This window comes from Suncus etruscus, chromosome 17, assembly GCF_024139225.1.
Source record: "Suncus etruscus isolate mSunEtr1 chromosome 17, mSunEtr1.pri.cur, whole genome shotgun sequence".
Taxonomy (NCBI): domain Eukaryota; kingdom Metazoa; phylum Chordata; class Mammalia; order Eulipotyphla; family Soricidae; genus Suncus; species Suncus etruscus.
Genome location: NC_064864.1, coordinates 29,782,754 through 29,803,585, shown reverse-complemented (window position 1 = coordinate 29,803,585; position 20,832 = coordinate 29,782,754). Strand labels below are relative to the sequence as shown.

Sequence of the window (20,832 nt, the reverse complement as noted above, 5' to 3'; positions counted from 1 at the left end):
CAGGAATCACTCTTGGAAGTTTCCACTTTATGGGCCATATATGATGCCAGGAATTGAACCAGGATCAGGCAAAGCAAGTGCATTAACCCCTAAGCTATATTTTTGGCCCCTCTTGCAGCCTTCAAGTAAAAATTTGGGGGGGGGGGTGTTTTTTTGGCCACACGCAGTGACACTCAGGGGTTACTCCTGCTAAGCGCTCAGAAATTGCTCCTGCCTTGGGGGACCATATGGGACGCGGGGGGATCGAACCCTGATTTGTCCTAGGCTAGTGCACTGAAGGCAGACGCCTTACCGCTTTTACCACCACTCAGGCCCCGCTAAGTGGTTTTCTGACATTCAACTGTGGGGAAAATTCTGGGGCTTGTTGGTTGGTTGATTTCCTGAGGGTTGACAGCTATCACCTATAGCTTGCTTTCAACCATCCGCAGTTCATGGTAATTCGCCATCCTTGGACTGGTGAGTTAGCTGCAGAGGTGTTACAGGAGAAAGAGGAAGATCAAGTCCAATCATGAGGTAAGGTCAAAAAAAGGCCCAGGGAGTTGAGCAGCCTCTAGGATCTTGCTCTCTTGCTGTTCTGTTCTGGCTGGCTGTTCTCTTTTTCTATATGCTGTTGTGTTTTGTCTTGCTGATCTGGTCTCTGTTTTTTATGCTGATCTGTTCTCACTGTTTCATTCTACCTCTGTTTCTCCCCTGAGCTGGTTTTATTAGCCAGAATTTAATATAAATCACCTGAGGGACAGGGTTGACATAATTAAGAGTTCTTGTGCTAATCAACACAGAAAAGTGAAAGGAAAAACTATTATGAGCAACTTTGTAAACCATTGAAATTAAATAAAGTAGTGTATTTAAAAAAAAAAAAAGAAAGAAAGAAACAAGAGGGGCAGAAGTGGTGGCTGGCGTAGGGCATCTGCCTTACGCACGCTAGCATAGGTCGGACTGTGGTTTGATCCCTGGAGTCCCATATGATTCCCCAAGAAAGGAACGATCTGAGCACATAGCCAGGAGTAACCCCTGAGCATCACCAGGTGTGGCCCAAAAGCCAAAAAAAAAAGAACAAGATACCCAGTGTGGCATGGATGCAGGCATATAGGGGCTTTCATTCACTGCTGGTAGGAATGTCAACTGGTCTAGTCTTTTTGAGAAACAAAATGGATCTTCCTCAAAAATAAATAAATAAATAAATAAATAAATAAAAGTTGAGGGGCCAGAGGGATAGCACAGTGGTAAGGCATTCGCCTTGCATGCGGCCAACACAGTACAGACCCTGATTCAAATCCTGGCATCCCATATGGTCCCCCGAGCCTGCCAGGAGTGATTTCTGAGCACAGAGCCAGGAGTAACCCCTGAACACTGCCAGGTATGACCCAAACAAACAAACAAACAAAGAATACCACTCTGGGAATATACGTAGCGGCCCTCAAAAAATGCAGAAAAGGCCTTTGCACCCCTATGTTTATTGCAGCACTATTTACAATAGCCAGAATCTGAAAACAATCCAAGTGCCCAAGAACAGATGAATGGCTAAAGAAACTGTGGTACACTGTGTACAATGGAATACTCTGCAACTTTTAGCAAAAATAAAGTCATGAAATTTGATTAATCAGAGAGAGGAATAGACATCAAATAATTCATTTGTGGAATATTTTAAAAAATCATAGTTTGTTAATAATACCTAGAGAAGAAAGTCAGGAGGACTAATCCCTGGTAGGAAGTTTGCAGCAAAGAGTTGAGGAGCAGTTAGGAAAGAGAAGGAACCACTATGACAATAATTGTTGAAAATAAACTCTCTGGACAAGAACTGGATACCTTTATTTATTTATTTATTTTTTATTGTTTTGGTTTTTGCATCACACCCGACAGTGCTCAGGGATTACTCCTGGCTCTGTACTCAGAAATCGCTCCTGGCAGGCTCAGGGAACCATATGGAATGCCGGGATTTGAGCCACAGTCCTTCTGCATGCAAGGCAAGCACCCTACCTCCATGCTATCTCTCAGACCCCACATGATGCCTTTTTAGTAAAAATATTGCAAACCACAGTATCTCAAAATAAAAAATGAAAAGAGATAGAAGAAAAGTGTCTGCAGTAGAGGCAGGCTGGCACAGGGGTGAGGGTGAAGGGCACAGGAAATAAATTGGAACATTTGTGGCAGTAAATGAACACTGGTGAAGGGATGAATACTGAAATATTGTGTGACTTAAACTCAACCATCAGCAACTTTTTAACTCTGTATCTCACAGTGATTCAATTAAAAAAAAAAGTGTTCCCAGGGGCTGGAGAGATAGCACAGCAGGTAGGGTATTTGCTTTGCACACGACCAACCTGATTCAATCCTTCGCATCCCATATATAGGCCCCTGAACCTGCCATGAGTAATTTTTTTTGTTTGGTTTTTGGGTCACACCTGGAGGCGCTCAGAGTTCACTCCTGGCTCTGATCTCAGAAATCGCCACTGGCTGGCTAGGGGGACCTTCTGAGGTGCCGGGATTTGAACCACTGTCCATCCTGGATCGGCTGTGTGCAAGGCAAATGCCCTACAGCTGTGCTATCTCTCCAGCCCTGCCATGTGTACAGCCAGGAATAACCTCTGAATGCTACTGAATGTGACCCCACAAAAAAAATGTGTTTCCTTTTTGTTTTATTTTGTTTTCCTCTACTGAATAAAACTATGCATCTAAATATCTCTGCTATTTTTTATTTCAGCTCACAACTATTTCTTCAACACCCTGAGAATGTCCCTTCCATTTACACAGGTCATGTAACCTTGGTCATATCACTCACATGCTGAGTCTGAGTCCTATCTGAAACAGGATTGAAAGAATAAAGTGGCTGAGACACCTCTTAACCTGCTTTACAATCATTATTCTGAGGTTCAGATAACACTGATGGGCTTTTTCACTTTGGCCTCATTAGAGTTGAGATTGGTTTATTTCAGCCACAGGTAAATAAATTGCTTTTCATAATGATTTGTCTGATTGGGAAAACGATATATCTTTATTATAGGAAAACTGAAAAGTCAGAAACGCACAAGCAAGCAAACAAAAACTACCACCCTACCCAACCTCGTTTAAAATCCCATCTCCAATGGCAATTCTTTCCCATCTCCACTTTCATGACTGACTAATACACCATTCTACAAATCTCTTGCTTTCTCCCGTTGCTCCCTTCTCTGATTACTTCCTATTGTTCACAGATGCCAAGAATGTGGTAGTAAATCTTATAAATAAATCTTGGTGCCCAATTTACTATTATATTTTGAGGAGGAATTCTTTTGGGGGGGGTTGGGGCCACACCTGGCTGTGTGCAGGGCTCTGCCCTCAGGCTGGCTGTGCTCAAGGAATCATATGGAGTTGAAAATTGAAACACCAATAGCCCAATTCTCTTTTGACAGCTTTTGCTGTTGTTTTGTTTAGGGTCACAGCTGTCTGGTAAGCAGGTGCTTGGAGGTAGTTCCTGCTGATCTCAAAAAATTGGGGAGGTTGGGGCCGGAGAGATAGCATGGAGGTAAGGCATTTGCCTTTCATGCAGAAAGATGGTGGTTCAAATCCCAGCATTCCATATGGTCCCCTGAGCCTGCCAAGAGTGATTTCTGAACGTAGAGCCAGGAGGAACCCCTGAGCGCTGATGGGTATGAGCCAAAAACCAAAAAAAAAATAAAATGGGGGCGGGGCCAGAGAAATAGCATGGAGGTAAGGCATTTGCTTTACATGCAGAAGGATGGTGGTTCGAATCTCAGCATCCCATATGGTCCCCTGAGCCTGCCAGGAGGGATTTCTGAGCATAGAGCCAAGAGTAACCCCTGAGCGCTGCTGGATGTGAACCAAAAAAATGGGGGGGGGGGCCGGGCTGGAGCAATAGCACAGCAGCAGCAGTAGGGTGTTTGCCTTGCGCGCAGCTGAGTTGGTGGTTCGAATCCCGGCACTCCATGTGGTCCCCTGAGCCTGCCAGGAACGATTTCTTTTCTTTTTTTTTTCTTTTTTTTTTTTTTTTATGAGAACAAAGATGCAAAGAAAGAGGACAAGGTAAAGTTACAGTGGAAGGACAATCACCCATATCATAATTCTCAGAAGAAGTCCCCTTGCTAATATCTTAACTTTGAACTTTCAGCGAAAGAACATTAAGATAAATAAAATAGAATCCATGTACTTTGTCCCTCAAGTCCCCAGATTGTAACAAATTATAATATTTCTTAACAGCGGGCCTGGAGAGATAGCACAGTGGTGTTTGCCTTGCAAGCAACCGATCCAGGACCAAAGGTGGTTGGTTCGAATCCCGGTGTCCCATATGGTCCCCCATGGTCCCCCGTGCTTGCCAGGAACTATTTCTGAGCAGACAGCCAGGAGTAACCCCTGAGCACCGCTGGGTGTGGCCCAAAAACCGAAAAAATATATATATATTTCTTAACAGCACACAAGGCAATCTAAAGCCATAAAATTTACGTAACTCTGAGCACAGAGCCAGGAGTAACCCCTGAGCACCACCGAGTGTGACACCCCCCAAAAAATGGGGGCTAAATGAAGGCACAGCAGGTAGGGTGTTTGTCTTGCATGCAGCTGACCTGGTTCAATTCACAGCCTCCCATATGGTCCCCCAAGCACTGCCTGAGCACAGAACCAGGAGTAAGCCCTGAGCACAGTCGGGTGTGAGACAAAAACAGAACAGTGTATATGCTCCTGGAACCACAGAAATACCACAATGGACAGACAGGTCACTTGCCTTGCCTGTGGGCTATCAGTGTTTGAACCCAGTAGCCCCGTATAGTTTCTCAAGTCCCCCAGAGCGTAGAGCCAAAAATTATCCCTGAGGACCGTCGAGTGTGACCCTCTAAATCTCCCACCTCCCAATGTTTTTAGCTGGGCATTTGCAAATGCATGCAGAGAAAGAAGGGGATCCAAGAGAGATAGCATGGAGGTTAGGCATTTGCCTTGCATGCAGAAGGTCGGTGGTTCGAATCCCGGCATCCCATATGGTCCCCCGAGCCTGCCAGGAGCTATTTCTGAGCATAGAGCCAGGAGTAACCCCTGAGAACGGCCGGATGTGACCCAAATCCTCCCCCCCCCCCACACACACACACAAAAAGAAGGGCATCCAGTATCTTGGAGAGCAGCTCACACAATCAGTACAGCTAGTCTGCCACTGGGTGGTGCTGCTGCTCTTCGGAGAGTGCAGGGGCCTGGCCACAGAAAGAAGTAGGGGGCCTGGGACTAGGGTCGGTTGTAAGAGTTCGTTTGTTTGTCTGTTTGTTTGGGGGCCACACCCGGTGACGCTCAGGGGTTACTCCTGGCTATGCGCTCAGAAATTGCTCCTGGCTTGGAAGACCATCCGGGACGCCAGGATTCAACCGCTGTCTGTCCTGGATCGGCTGCGTGCAAGGCAAACCGCTGTGTGTAAGAGCATTTTCTTCTCTCGCGTCCAGCACAAGCACAAGGGACTACGCCTTGCCGAGAGTGATCGGATTGGGGAGAAAGAGTGGGAGCTCTCGATTAAGGGCCCCACTGTGCTGGGCATTGGAATGGCAAAGGAATTGCAACGGGGTTTGCTGAAATTAAGAGTTTCTGCCCCGCAAACAGTAAAGAATTAATTGCTCCAGGGCCAGGGAGAGAGCGCAGAGGATAGGACACAAGTGATCTCGAGCTGGGACTCTGGGGGAGTAGCTCTGATGAGCACTGCTGAGTGTAGCACAAATATCTAAGGAAAAGAAAAGAATAAAAAGAAAGAAAAAGAAAAATGAAAGAAAAGAATCAATTGGTCAAATAATAGGCAAATAATTGTTCTAACTCCTAACAACTGAGTGCAACTGAAGAGCCCAGGGGAAGAAGGAAGCATTTGAGTCTAGTGGGGACTATTTAATAGATGCAATAGCTCCTGTGAAAGGTTTAGCTCAGATTTTGCAGGGCAGCTCAAGGGATGCTCCTGGCATCTGGAAGGGGCAGAAGGATGAGTCCCTGGGTGCTTTCTGTTCCCTGAAGCACTTAAAGCTCCAGCGTGAGAAGACCTTCAGTTAGGAGAGCAATCTCAAAGGACTTCCATCCCAGCCACAGTAGCTCTGCCTCTGGGAGCCCCCTTTGTCCAAGCAATGAACTTGGACTTGCCGAAGTGCACAACCTTAGCCAGCACCCTTGGGCTGGACACCACCACTGCTCTCAGTCTCAGCTACTGCATCTGTAAAAGGGGACTTTTGTGCGTGAAATATATGAAGGACGTGTAATTTGAAAACCATAAGGTGAGGGCCAGAGCAGTGGTGCAAGGGGCAGGGCATCTGCTTTGCACGTGCTAGCTTAGGACAGACGGCTGTTAGATTCCCCCCCCCCCCCATATCCCATATGGTCCCCCAAGCCAGGGGCGATTTCTGAGCTCATAGCCAGGAGTAATCCCTGAGTGTCACTGGGTGTGGCCCAAAAACCAAAAAAGAAATAATAATAATAATAATAATAATAATAATAATAATGTGAAACTGGAGAGATAAACAAAGGGATAAGGTGCTTGCCTTGCACATGGCCACACATATGGTTCCCCAAACCCTGCCAGAAGTGATCCCTGAGTATAGAGCTAAGTAAGCGAACCAGAAAGAAAAAAATAAATAAAAGAAATCAAAGAGCAGCAAGAACAGTCTGTGTAGCTGTCAGGCCTGTGGGAACAGGTAGATCTCCTGGAGGTGGGGGTCCTGGGGAAGGAGGAACCTCCCCTCTTTGCTTGCTTCAGGCCTCTAGACTCAGTGAAGAAGCCAGAAAATGTCTTTGTCCTTGGAGAACAATTCATCTCCACAGCAGCTGCAAAATTTGATAAACCAAGCTTTGTAGCAAGTAAATGGTTTAATATCTGCTAGATACATTTTCATTACATTTTAAAAGCTGAAACAAAGACTCTTAGTTTTCAGAATTTCTCTTCAGAAGTTAGCTCATCATGGTATTGAAAAGCACAAGCAAATACTTTAACTGAAAATCAGTTTCTGGAAGAAAATAAATAAATAAATAACAAAGATGAACTGACTGGGGCCAGAGCAGTGGCGCAAGCAAGAGGGCATCTGCCTTGCACGCACTAACCTAGGAAGGACCACGGTTCGATCCCCCACCACCACCACCACCCCTGCGTCCTATATTGTTCTCCCAAGCCAGAAGCGATTTCTGAGTGGATAGCCAGGAGTAACCCTTAAACATCACCAGGTGTAGCCCAAAAACAAAAACAAAAAGAACTGACTGAGATTTGTGGCAGCCAGGTGGGAGAACTCAACTTCTAATGACCCTCTCCTGCATAGAGGCCAGTTTGACTCCCCTGTTCACCAAAATGGGAGGAAGGGCAGGAAAGAGTCTCTGCCAGCATTTTCAGGTGGTGTTGTGGTCCTGAATGGGAAAATCAGGAGGGATGGGAGAGCTGGGCTCAAGGGCATTTTATGAAGACCCTAAGTTTGACATTCTAGCATACCCTGGTCCCCCAGCACCACAGGGAAGGACCTACAAATAAGACAAAATAATTGAAAAAATAATCCAAGGGACCAGAGCGATAGCACAGAAGTAGGGTGTTTGCCTTGCAAGTGGAGGTGGAGGAGCCTGGGTTCGATCCCCAGCATCCCATATGGTCCCCCAAGCCAGGAGCGATTTCTGAGCGCATAGCCGGAAATAACCCCTGAGCATCACCGGGTGTGCCCCCCCCCCAAAAAAAAAGAAAAGAAAAAATAATCCAAGAGACTCTATTCCCCCATTGAGCACTGTGACTCCCCTATATGCCCCCCCAGCAAAAAGCTTGTACTTCTGCTGATATACCAACAAACAGGACCCTACTATACCTAGCCTTCAGAATATAGAGCAAATATAGACTATAGAGCAAAATATAGAGCAAATATAGACTATAGAGCAAAATATAGAGCATAATATAGAGCAAAGAGCACCGTGACTTATTATCAACAAAGATGAGCCTCCTCATCCTGCTTTAGCATGTAAACATATCAACCAAACAATGAAATGCTTTTCATTTCTCCCAAATCCACCAATTCAGGGTATACATATAATCTGAGATTTTATTGAGAAGGGGGCACCTCCCTCTTTTTATTTTTGACCATGCAGGTTGGCGTTCTATTTATTTCTACCTCTGTGCTCAGGGATCACTCTAGATGATTCTGGGGATTGAAGGCAGGTGGGTCATGTGCAAGGCAAGTGCCTTTGGCATCGTGCTACTTTTGCTATTATTGTAAAGCAATATTACATTTGCTATTATACTATATTATATTTATCAAATACTATATTTGCTATTATTAATTTTTTTTTTTTTTTTTGGTTTTTGGGCCATGCCCGGCTGTACTCAGGGGTTGCTCCTGGCTATCTGCTTAGAAATAGCTCCTGGCAGGCACAGGAGACCATATGGGACACCGGGATTCGAACCAATCACCTTAGGTCCTGCATCAGCTACTTGCAGGGCAAACACCTCTGTGCTATTTCTCCGGCCCCTATATTTGCTATTATTGTGAAGCAAACAAATCTGGGAACTTGAAGGCAGGGCCTTGAAATGGCCGTGTGCAAGGCAAAAGCCCTATCCACTGCACTATCATACTATCATTCTGGCCCTTAGACCATCTTGATTTTCTTTTGCTGTTTTGAGCCACATTCAGTGGTGCTCAGGGAATTACTCTGATTCTGCACTCAAGGATCCCTCCTGAAGAGCTCAGGAGACCGGAGACAGTACATGTTACCAGCAATGGAATCCAGGTCATCCACCTTCATGGCAAACACCTTACCTTCTACTATTTCTCCAGCCCCATTGTTTTTTGTTTGTTTGTTTGGTTTTTGGTTTTTGGTTTTTGGGTCACACCCGGCGGCGCTCAGGAGTTACTCCTGGCTCTGCGCTCAGAAATTACTCCTGGCTTGAGGGACCATATAAGATGCTGGGGATGAACCGCAGTCCGTCCTAGGTTGCCTGCAAAGAGTAACTTCTGAGCACAGAGCTAGGAGCAATCCCTGAGTACTACACACTTTTTAAGGTGTGACCCCCCCAAAAAAAAATGGGGCCAGAGATATAGCACAGTGGTAGGGTGTTTGCCTTGCCTGCCGCAAACCCGGGAGGAACCGGGTTCAATTCCCAGCCTGCCAGGGGCGATTTCTGAGTGCAGAGCCAGGGGTAACCCCTGAGCACCACTGGGTGTGGCCCAAAAAACAATCAATAAATAAATAAAGTTTAAAAAATAATAAAAAAGGGGGCCAGTGAGGTGGCGCTAGAGGTAAGGTGTCTGCCTTGCAAGCACTAGCCAAGGAAGGACCGCGGTTCGATCCCCCGTTGTCCCATATTTTCTGAGCGCTTAGCCAGGAGTAACCCCTGAGCATCAAACAGATGTGGCCCCAAAAACAAACAAACAAAAGAAATTACTTCTGTCAGTGCTTTGGGAACCATGTGGGATTGTCAGGGATCAAACTCCGGTCAGCCATGTGCAAGGAAAACGCCATGCCCTACCCACTATGCTATTGCTCTGGCCCCAAATTTTTCCTCCTCCCACTTTGGCCCCTTTTCTATTTTCTCTCTTTTTGAGTTTCCTTATTCTAAGTACCTCATATATTATATGATATAATATATATCATAAGTAGAATGATATGTTTGGTTTTTTGTGTCTGACTTATTTTACCAACTTCAATCTTTTCAGAGTTTTATTCACCAGGACTTCACCTGGCAGTCCCATGAGGTTCTAGGAAGCAAACTCAAACAAATACATGACAGAAATGTGCTGGACCGTGTGAGTTATCCTTCAGTCTACACCTTTTTGAAGCTGAATAACATCTCATATAAATAAATGAACCCCATTCGGTTTAGCCATTCATCTGCTGTGGACACTAATATTGCTTCCACCTTTTGACTATTACGAATAATGGCTGCTTCGAACATAGGTATACAGATATCTATTGAGTTCCTGTTTTTGATTCTTTTGTGTGTGTGTGTGTGTGTGTGTGTGTGTGTGTGTGTGTGTGTGTGTGGTTTTTGGGTCACACCCGGCAGTGCTCAGGGGAAATTCCTGGCTCCATGCTCAGAAATTGCTCCTGGCAGGCACAGGGGACCATATGGGAAGCTGGATTTGAACTGATGACCTTCTGCATGAAAGGCAAACGCCCTACCTCCATGCTATCTCTCTGTCCCCCCCCCCCTTTTTTTTTTTTTTTTTGGTTTTTGAGCCACACCCAGCTATGCTCAGGGGTTATTCCTGGCTATCTGCTCAGAAATAGCTCCTGGTGGGGCCCGGAGAGATGCGGCGTTTGCCTTGCAAGCAGCCGATCCAGGACCAAAGGTGGTTGGTTCGAATCCCGGTGTCCCATATGGTCCCCCGTGCCTGCCAGGAGCTATTTCTGAGCAGACAGCCAGGAGTAAACTCTGAGCAACGCCGGGTGTGGCCAAAAAAAAAAGAAAAGAAAAGAAAAGAAATAGCTCCTGGCAAGCATGGGGGACCACTTGGGACGCCAGGATTTGAACCAACCACCTTAGGTCCTGGATCGGCCGCTTGCAAGGCAAACACTGCTGTGCTACTGTTTTTTATTCTTTTGGGCATACGCCCAGAAGTGGGATTGCTGGATCATATGGTAATTCTATATTTAACTTTTTGAGGAACTACCATGCTGTTTTCCACAGCAACGGCATCTTTTTATATTCCTACCAGAAAAATAGTAGAGTTCCAAGTTCTCCACATATCAACATTTTGAGAAAAAAAAAAAAAAAAGCCATCCTAGAGAGTATGAAATGATAAACCACTGTGACATGGTTACTTTTTTCTCCCTTCCCAATATGCTTGTGCTTATTTTTGTGGGGGAGGGGGCTAGGTGGAGTTGTGCTTGCAGGGCTCAGTGGTCAAGAATCAAACTGGGGTTGGTCACGTGTGGACAAACCCCTTCCCTTATTCCCTGCACTCTCTCCAAACCATAATGACTTTGTTAGGGGCACAACCAGTGATGTTCAGGGCTTACTCCTAGCTCTATGCTCAGGGACCATATGGGATACCCATAATCAAACTCCAGGTCAGCCACATGCAAGGCAAGTCCCCTCCCCCCTATAATATCACTCTGGCCTCCCCATAGTGACTCTTTTTTTTTTTTTATTTGTTTGTTTTTTTGTTTTTTTGTTTTTGTTTGGGGGTCACACCCGGCAGTGCTCAGGGTTTATTCCTGACTCTACGCTCAGAAATCGCTCCTGGCAGGCTCAGGGGACCATATAGGATGCCGGGATTCGAACCACCATCCTTCTGCATGCAAGGCAAATGCTCTACCTTAATGCTATCTCTCCATTTGTAACCTCACAAAGCAGTCTACTCATACCTGTCTGACTGAGCTTTTTGCTCCACATAAAGACCCTTCAGAGCCTAAGTAAGCTTGTTTCAACAAAGCAGAACAAGAGCACAAACATGGCAGGACTTGGATGTTCAGTCTCTTTTTTTGTTTTTTTGTTTTTGTTTTTGGGTCACACCCGGCAGTGCTCAGGGGTTCCTCCTGGCTCTACACTCAGAAATCACTCCTGGCAGGCTCGGGGGACCATATGGGATGCTGGGATTCGAAACAATGACCTTCTGCATGAAAGGCAAACGCCTTACCTCCATGCTATCTCTCTGGCCCCGGATGTTCAGTCTTGAGTCTTGGATATGTTCAGTCTTGAGTTCAGTCTTGAGCTATCACGGATCTATCTCTTCTTTAACCCTCAGTCCAAAAAATCACTTCTTAATGTTTGGAAGAATAAGCTCAAGAAGGAATAACTTGGGGCCAGAGAGGTGGCGCTAGAGGTAAGGCATCTGCCTTGCAAGCGCTAGCCTATGATGGACCTCGGTTCGATCCCCAGTGTCCCATATAGTCCCCCAAAGCCAGGAGCGATTTCTGAGCGCATAGCCAGGAGTAACTCCTGAGCGTCAAATGGGTGTGCCCCCCCCAAAAAAAAGAAGGAATAACTTTGGACAAAGGAATGTGGCTCAGAGGTAGAATTTTTTGCATATGTGATGTTTGGGTTCAATTCCTTACATCCCACACACCCACATACACAGAATATAAAAAGACTAAATTTGGGGGCCTGATAGATAATATAACAGGTAGGTGCTTGATTTGCATGTGGTCAACCTTGGTTCAATATCCAGCACCACATATGGTCCCCCAAAGTTAGACTGTATACTATCTCTCAGCCCCAATTTTGTTTGGTTTGGTTTTGGGGTTTTTTTTTTTGGGGGGGTTGGGTTTTTGGATCACACTCAGCGGCACTTGGGTTACTCCTGACTCTGCATGTAGAAGTTGCTCTTGGCAGGCTCGGAGGACTATAAGGGATATCGGGATTCAAAGTACCGTCCGTACTATCTTGGCCACATGCAAGACAAATGCCTTACTGCTGTGCTATCTATCACTCTGGCCCTTCAGCCCCAATTCTCAAGTTTTGATTGTATCACTAAACTCAAAAATACAGTGTAGAGGGGCAGGAGAGATAACATGGAAGTAAGGTGTGGGCGACCGTACACCCACATATTCAATGGAACTCTGAATGAATTTTTCACCGCTGCCTGATTCAAGCCATAAGTTTGCTTAGCCCCGAGCCAAAAAGAAACTCTGCAAATAAATTTAGCCCGGCACACAGAATCTGGCTTAAACCAGATTCCTTAACCTTTCCATGGAACCTGTTTTTTGTAACTGCTCTCAAAAACGTAATTATAGATAGGTTTTTGTAAGGTTTAAACTGTAATCCTTATTGCTTGCACAAAAGAAAAATCTATTAACTATTTGTTTAAGGATTTGCTTCCCCTCCCCCCATCCTGCCAGGTTCCTCTTTATCCTTCCCGCCATCAAAATGTGTTTATGCTCCCATTGGTTAAAATCGTTGTACCTGTACAAATCTGATTGGTTTAAGTTTCAATCCTATGTTGCTGCTCCTCCCACTGAAGCAGGGCATAAAAACCCTGCTCTCTCCCTAAATAAACCTCTTGACTGGAACACACCTTGAGCATTCTACTAATTTCTACAGCTTAATTTTTTAGGTGTTCACAAAAGAGCTTAACACTCGCGAATTATTTGTAGCTGCTTTCTGCCTTCTGTCCCGGTTGAGAGAAAGCTGCTGGCCGGAAATCTCTCCCAGTAAAGGGCAGAAGCGGAGGTGGGTACAGTAAGGCTTGCATGCAGAAGGATGGTGGTTCAAATGTCAGCTTCCCATATGGACCCCAAGACTGCCAGGAGCGATTTCTGAGCGTAGAGCCAGGAGTAACCCCTAAGCGCCACCGGGTGTGACCCATAAAAAAAGAAAAAAGGAAAAAATACAGTGTAGAAGTTTGTCTACAGCTAATCAATGAGATGAAATTGTATGAACAAAGACCAGAAAATATCATTCTTTCAAAAAGTTGCTTTGTTGGGGCCAGAGAGATAGCATGGAGGTAAGGCGTTTGCCTTTCATGCAGGACAGTGGTTCGAATCCCGGCATCCCATATGGTCCTCTGTGTCTGCCAGGGGCGATTTCTGAGCCTAGAGCCAGAAGTAACCCCTGAGCGCTGCCAGGTGTGACCCATAAACCAAAAAAAAAAAAAAAAAAAAAAAGTAAAAGTTGCTTTGTTTCACGATGGGAATAAATATATTTCCAATAAGAAGACAAGGACAGGAGCTGGAGCAATAGCACTGCAATAAGGGCATTTGTCTTGGGTTGGATTCCCAGCAATACTTTTTTGGGCAGAGGGGGGAGTAACCCCTGGTGTGCCAAGTGTGGCCCAAAAACCTAAAAAAAGAAAAGCAAGGATAAAAATAAATGAGAGAGCTAGAGAGAGTTCAACAGGCTGGAGCATATGCTTTGCATGCAGGAGTTTGATGCCAGCACTGCAGGTCCTCAAGCACATAGCCCATCTAACTAAGCTGGAGTAACAGCACTTGGGCGGGACCCAAAAACAGCAAAAGAAGTGAAACAAACCCTTCGGTGTAAATGGATTAAATACAGCCAGACAACAGATACCATTTTTTCTGTTTTGTTTTGTTTTTAGGTCATACCCGGTGGGCACTCAGGGTTTACTCCTGCCTAAACTCAGAAATTGCCCCTGGCAAGCTTGGGAGTCCATATAGGATGCCGGGGATTGAACCACCATCTCTTGGGTTGGCCCCGAGCAAGGCAAATGCCCTACCGCTTTGCTATCTCTTCGGCCCCCAGATATCATTTTTTCAAATGAGATGTATATGTTTAAGGTATACAACCTACTGATTTTATATTTTTTGTGGTGTTTTTTTGTTTGTTTGTTTTTTTCGGGCCACAACCATTTGATGCTCAGGGGTTACTCCTGGCTAAGCACTCAGAAATTGCCCCTGGCTTGGGGGGAACATATGGGATGCCAGGGGATCGAACTGCGGTCCTTCCTTGGCTAGCGCTTGCAAGGCAGACACCTTACCTCTAGCGCCACCTCGCCGGCCCCGTGTTTTATTTTTTGTTTTGGTTTGGTTTGGTTTGACTTTTGGACCACTCCCTGACGCTCAGTGGTTACTCCTGGCTCTCTGCTCAGAAATCGCTCCTAGCAGGCTCGGGGGACCATATGGGATGCCGGGATTCGGACCAAACCATTGGCACCTCCAGAAGTAATTCCTGAGAGCAGAACCAACCTTAAGACCTGAGAATCACTGGGTGTACCCCCTTCCCCACAAAAAGAATCTATTCTAGGACAGCGCAGCCTGGTTCAATCCCACCATCACATATGGTTCCCCCAAGTTCCTCCAGGAATAAGCTTTGAGCACAGCACACACCCCAAAATAAAAGACCCATTCTTCTCACAGGCAGTGGTTCAGGGGTCAGAGCACTTGTTTTGCATGTTTGATTCCCAGCAACACCATCCAAAAGAAAAAAAAATGAACTCTCCTCATAGATTTAATTGTTTTTTTTTAATTTAACTTAATAGTTTTATTTTCAATAATCCTCATACTGTGTCATTGTACATTTTGTTCTCCATTCATTATTGGTTGGTATTCAAGGGTTTCTGTATCTTGGCTATTGTGGTAAATGCAAAGCCAGCATGGAAGGGCCCCTCAGTTTCTCTTTGTGCCAGGCAGTGCCTCTCATGATGACTCTGACATTTATTCTGAATTTTCTGAATTGTTTTTAGTTCTCTGATGGTACTTCTTGCTTGGTCACATCCTTAGATGGGTCCCAAAAAAGGTATGATTGGGACGCCTAAACAAAGTGATTGAATGCTGGTGAAAAATGAAAGTGCCACCTTGATAAGAGTACCTAAATGTGTTCATGTCTAGAGGCAAGAGCGGGGAGAATGTTTGCCTTGCATGAGGATGTTCGATCCTAGGCATCCCATATGGTCCTCTGAGCACCACCAGGAGTAATTTTTGAGTGCAAAGACAGGAGTAACCCCTGAGTAAACTGCCAGGTGGTGGTTCCAACAACGCAAAAACAAAAACAAAAACAAAAAAAGTCAAATGTGAAAGAAATAACCACTAGATGCTGCTGTTGGCTGTCTACAAGAAGCAATGCCTTTCTCCACTTCCTGTGGGGGAAATTATATTCATGCGAATGCTTTGTGTTAGGACACCTTTAGTGAACCTCATCTTTTCTACATCTCTTGAATGGAGGTTTGGTTGTTTTGTTTTGTTTGCACCACATCCAGCAATGCTCAGGATGACTCTGCACTCACTCCTGGCAGTGCTGGAGGAGAGTATGGGGTGCTGAGGGCCATATGAAGTGCTGGGAATTCAACCCAGATTGACAGGTAGGGGAAATCTGTGCCCCGTGACCCAGGGCCTTGACCCTCTTGAATGAAGATCCAAACCTTTTGATGGCCTCCTTTGGGCCTGGCAACATCTTACATTTCCTACTTAGTCTCCATGCAGTCTGTCTGCTCCTCTAGTTCTCTCTTTACCCCTTTCCATTCATCATCCACTGTGTAATGCCACGATATCAGCAGTTCCCTCCTCCTCTGGCTTTCCCTTAGGTTTGGACAATGAGGAGCCCCCACCCCCATCTGGTTCCACTCCAGATCTTTCACTTTGTGGCTGGGTGCAACCTCCCTAAAGGGGCCTCCAAAAGCCTGTCTCTCTGTTTGTTTGTTTGTTTTTTTTTTGGTTTTGGTTTTTGGGCCACACCCGGCGGTGCTCAGGGGTTACTCCTGGCTGTCTGCTCAGAAATAGCTCCTGGCAGGCACGGGGGACCATATGGGACACCGGGATTCGAACCAACCACCTTTGGTCCTGGATCGGCTGCTTGCAAGGCAAACGCCGCTGTGCTATCTCTCCGGGCCCTGTTTTGTTTTATTTTGAGCCTGGGGTCTATAGTGATGTGGGAGTAAGGGTGGTAATCTAGGGTGCAATCCCTGTTATTGCCTGTCCCTAGTTTCAGGGTACTCCACTAACCTTTATGGTTACCTTAGTCACACTTTGTAAATTGTCCCTTTATTAAATTCTCCTCAAATGACCCAAAGTTGTCCTCTATTTTCTGCCAGGATCCTGACATACATAATCCCTAGAGCGAAAGGGAGAAACTCACCCAAGTTTAAGAGTTAGTGGGTGGCAGAACAGTGATGGGAAACAGGTCTGTCCGCATCCTCTGCCAGGTCAGTTGGCTCAGCCCTAGAAGGAGCTTCTTAGAGCAAGCAGTGATCAGCGCTGGCACCTTCCTACCTGGGCCCTAGACCAGAGTTTCTCAATCAAATCCAGAGGGCCTCCAGGATATACCAAAGTGCCCCTCAGGGTAAAAATCCCTTAAATAGGAAACCATAGCATGAGACAAGGGGATCAACTAGTAGCACAGGGATGGGGACACAGGAAGGAAAAAAGATCAGGAGGCTGAAGACATAGAACAGCAGGTGGGGTATTTGTGTTGAATGGGGCCAACTCGGGTTTAATCCCATATATCACTTATGTTTTTCTGAGCCTTGCTAGGAATGAACCCTGATCACAGAATCAGGAGTAAGCCGTGGTCACAGCCAGGTGTGATCTGAAGGAAAAAAAATAGAAGGAAAAGGAGGAGGAGGAGGAAGTGGAAGAGAAAGAAGAGGAGGAGAAGGAAAAAGGAGGAGGAGGGGAAGGAGAAGAAAGAAGAAGAAAGGGGGGCCGGGCGGTGGCACTAAAGGTAAGGTGCCTGCCTTGCCAGCGCTAGCCTTGGACGGACCGCGGTTCTATCCCCCGGTGTCCCATATGGTCCCCCAAGCCAGGAGCAACTTCTGAGCGCATAGCCAGGAGTAACCCCTGAGCGTTACCGGGTGTGGCCCAAAAACAAAAAAAAAAAAAAAAAAAAAAGAAGAAGAAAGGGAAGGAAGAAGAAAGAAGGAAAAGAAGAAGAAGATGAGAATGGGCCACAATTGTGAAAGGTGTAGGGGCCCCAGTTGTGAAAAGCTGAGAAAAATCACCCTAGGCCACTGGCACAGGGCCTGCTCTCTGGTATTTCATGAGCCTCTTCCCACTTTATCTATTAATGCACTTGCCTGAGAAGCCTTGGCTTGCAGGATCTCTGAGGGATCCTGCAGTGGTTGTAAAAACATGCCCATGAGGGGCCGGGCGGTGGCGCTGGAGGTAAGGTGCCTGCCTTACCTGCGCTAGCCTAGGAGACAGACCGCGGTTCGATCCCCCGGCGTCCCATATGGTCCCCCAAGCCAGGAGCGACTTCTGAGCGCATAGCCAGGAGTAACCCCTGAGCGTTACCGGGTGTGGCCCAAAAACCAAAAAAAAAAAAAAAAAAAAAAAAAAAAAAAAAAAACATGCCCATGAGTCCTGAGGATGATTCCCTTTGGGGGTGAAGTCTATTCCCATTCCCTTGAATATGTGCCACCCCTCATGATTTGCTTCCAACAAACAGAGCCCAGGGGAAGTGACGCTCTGTGACTTACAAACAGATCTGCTGCTGTTGCTGCTACCTGCTTTTCTCCTCTTGCAAACAGTCATTATCAGAAAGGATCTTTGAAGCAGTGAAGAGCCTTGAGTTTTAGCAAGGGCAGCCCAGCTAAAACCCCAATTGAAGTTCTAGTTATGAGAAGACCTTCAGGCCTCAGCCACAATTTGAGTATAGCTATGCAATGGAGTCCATGCACAAGAGAGAGCGGCCTGGCAGAGGGCCGGATAATGGTGTAAAGGGTTGGCGCACAGCCAAAGCATGCCAGAGGCCCAGGTTTGATCCCAGCACTGCCAGGATGACCTTTGAACACACAACCCTTTCCCTACCCTGCAAAAGACCAAAATAGTCCAGTCATTACCAGGTACAGAGACAATAAAAATAAAAGGATTGCCCTTTTATTTGAAGATAAGTTATTAGGTTTGGGGATAATTTCTATCATTGTGACAGTAATAGAAGATAATAACCTTGCTTCTAAATGGAAGTGATAGAGTCACCAACACTGGTTTTTTTCTGGGAGTGTCTATATGTTTGAGAAAACTAAACTCTAAATCTCTTTTCAAAATATTAAGGCAGGAGGCTGGAGTGGTGGCACACAAGTAGGGCTTTTGCCTTGCACATAGCTGACCTAGGACAGACCGCTGTTCGATACCCGGCATCCCATATGGTCCCCCAAGCCAGGAGTGATTTCTGTTCATAGAGCCAGGAGTAACCCCTGAGCATCACCGGGTGTGGCCCAAAAGCCAAAAAAAAAAAAAAAAATTAAGGCAAGGGGCCAGAGACAGTGGTGGGGCTTTTGCCTTGCTTACAGTTGACCAGAAAGGGACCCAGTTTTATTCCTGGCATCCCATATGGTCCCCCAGCCTGCAAGGGGTAATTTCTGAGTACAGAGCCAGGAGTAACCCCTGAGCACTGCTGGATGTGGCCCAACAACCAATGAATCAATCAATAAAAATAAAGCTAAAAAAATATTTAGGCAGGAGTACAGTGTGTAGGGCATTTGCCTTTAATCCCCAGAATCCCATACGTTCCCCAGCCCACCAGGAGTAACCACTGAAAGCAGAGCTGGAAGTAAATCCTGAACATATCTAGATATAGCCCCCCAAAAATGTCTAAGTGGGGTGAGAGAAAAAGACTGAAAGTTATTATTATTATTATTATTATTATTATTATTATCATCATCATCATTATTATTGATTTTGGGGTCACACTCAGCAATGCTCAGGGGTTATTCCTGGCTCTACGCTCAGAAATCACCCCCGGCAAGCTCTGGGGACCATATGGGATGCCAGGATTGAACCAGCGACCTTCGCATGCTAGGCAAACACCTTACCGCTGTGCTATCTCTCTGGCCACTGAAAGTTATTTTATTTTGGTTTTGCAAATACCAAATCTTAGGCAGTTGATGTGGCCAAACACATAGATCCTCAGCACTGCAGATAACCAGGCACCAGCACTGTTGTATGAACACCACAATTTTTTTTTTTGGTTTTTGGTTCACACCGGGCAGCGCTCAGGGGTTACTCCCGGCTCTGCGCTCAGAAATCGCCCCTGGCAGGCATGTGGGACCATATGGGATGCAGTTGGAGCCATGGTCCTTCTGGAGGAAAGGCAAAAACGCCTTACCTCCAAGCTATCTCTCCAGCCAGAACCTATATTTTCTTTCTTTTTCTTTCTTTCTTTCTTTCTTTCTTTCTTTCTTTCCTTTTCTTTCTTTCTTTCTTTCTTTCTTTCTTTCTTTCTTTCTTTCTTTCTTTCTTTCTTTCTTTCTTTCTTTCTTTCTTCCTTCCTTCCTTCCTTCCTTCCTTCTTCCTTTCCTTCCTTCCTTCCTTCCTTCCTTCCTTCCTTCCTTCCTTTCTTTCTTTCTTCCTTTCCTTTCTTTCTTTCTTTCTTTCTTTCTTTTCTTTCTTTCTTTCTTTCTTTCTTTTCTTTCTTTCTTTCTTTCTTTCTTTCTTTCTTTCTTTCTTTCTTTCTTTCTTTCATTTTTTTTTTTGGGTTTTTCAGGCCACACCCATTTGATGCTCAGGGGTTATTCCTGGCTACTGCTCAGAAATTGCCCCTGGCGTGGGGGGACCATATGGGATGCCGGGGGATCGAACCGTGGTCCTTTCCTTGGCTAGCGCTTGCAAGGCAGACATCTTACCTCTAGCGCCACCTCGCCGGCCCCTTTCTTTCTTTCTTTCTTATCTTTTCTTTCTTTTTCTTTCTTTTCTTTTCTTTCTTTCTTTCTTTCTTTCTTTTCTTTCTTTCTTTCTTCTTCTTTCTTTTTCTCTTCTTTCTTTCTTTTTCTTCTTTTTCTTTCTTTCTTTCTTTCTTTTTCTTCTTTCTTTCTTTCTTTCTTTCTTTCTTTTTTTCTTTCTTTCTTTCTTTCTTTCTTTCTTTCTTTCTTTCTTTTCTTTCTTTCTTTTCTTTCTTTCTTTCTTTCTTTCTTCTTTCTTCTTTCTTTTTTCTCTTTCTTTCTTTCTTTCTTTCTTTCTTTCTTTCTTTCTTTTCTTTTCTTTTCTTTTCTTTTCTTTTCTTTTCTTTTTTTGTTTTTGGATCACAACGGGCAGTGCTCAGGGATTATTCCTGGCTCTGCGCTCAGAAATCGCCCCTGGTAGGCATGGGGGACCATATGGGATGCCAGGATTCAAACCACCGTCCTTCTGCATGAAAGGCAAATGCCTTACCTCCATGCTATCTCTCCGGCCCCAGAACCTATATTTTCAAGGAGGCAAACCCCCCCCCCCCGCAAAAAAAAAAAAACAACCACGGTACTGGGGCCAGAGTGATGGCACAGCGGTAGGGCATTTGCCTTGCACACGGCTGACCCAGGATGGACTGTGGTTCGATCCCAAAGTGTCCCATATGGTCCCCCAAGCCAGGAGCGATTTCTGAGTGTATAGCCAGGAGCAATCCCTGAGCATCACTGAGTGTGGCCCAAAAATAAAAATTAAATTTAAAAAAATGAAAAAGATCCTTTCCTCCCTCCCTCCTTCCATCCTCCATTCCTCCTTCTCCTTCCCTCCTTACATCCTTCTGTTCTTCCATCCATCCTTCCCTCCTTCCTT

General features: G+C 45.5%; 1 protein-coding gene across 1 annotated transcript in view; it reads right to left on the bottom strand.

The window, feature by feature from the left end:
- The window catches only part of OPN4 (opsin 4), a 55,652-nt gene extending 39,892 nt beyond the window's left edge, over nucleotides 1-15,760 (bottom strand). Inside the window, exon 1 of the mRNA XM_049790389.1 lies at nucleotides 15,729-15,760. Within this exon, the coding sequence (XP_049646346.1) occupies nucleotides 15,729-15,760 (32 nt within the window). The remainder of the gene's footprint in view (nucleotides 1-15,728) is intronic.
- Between the last annotated feature and the right edge of the window lie 5,072 nt (nucleotides 15,761-20,832).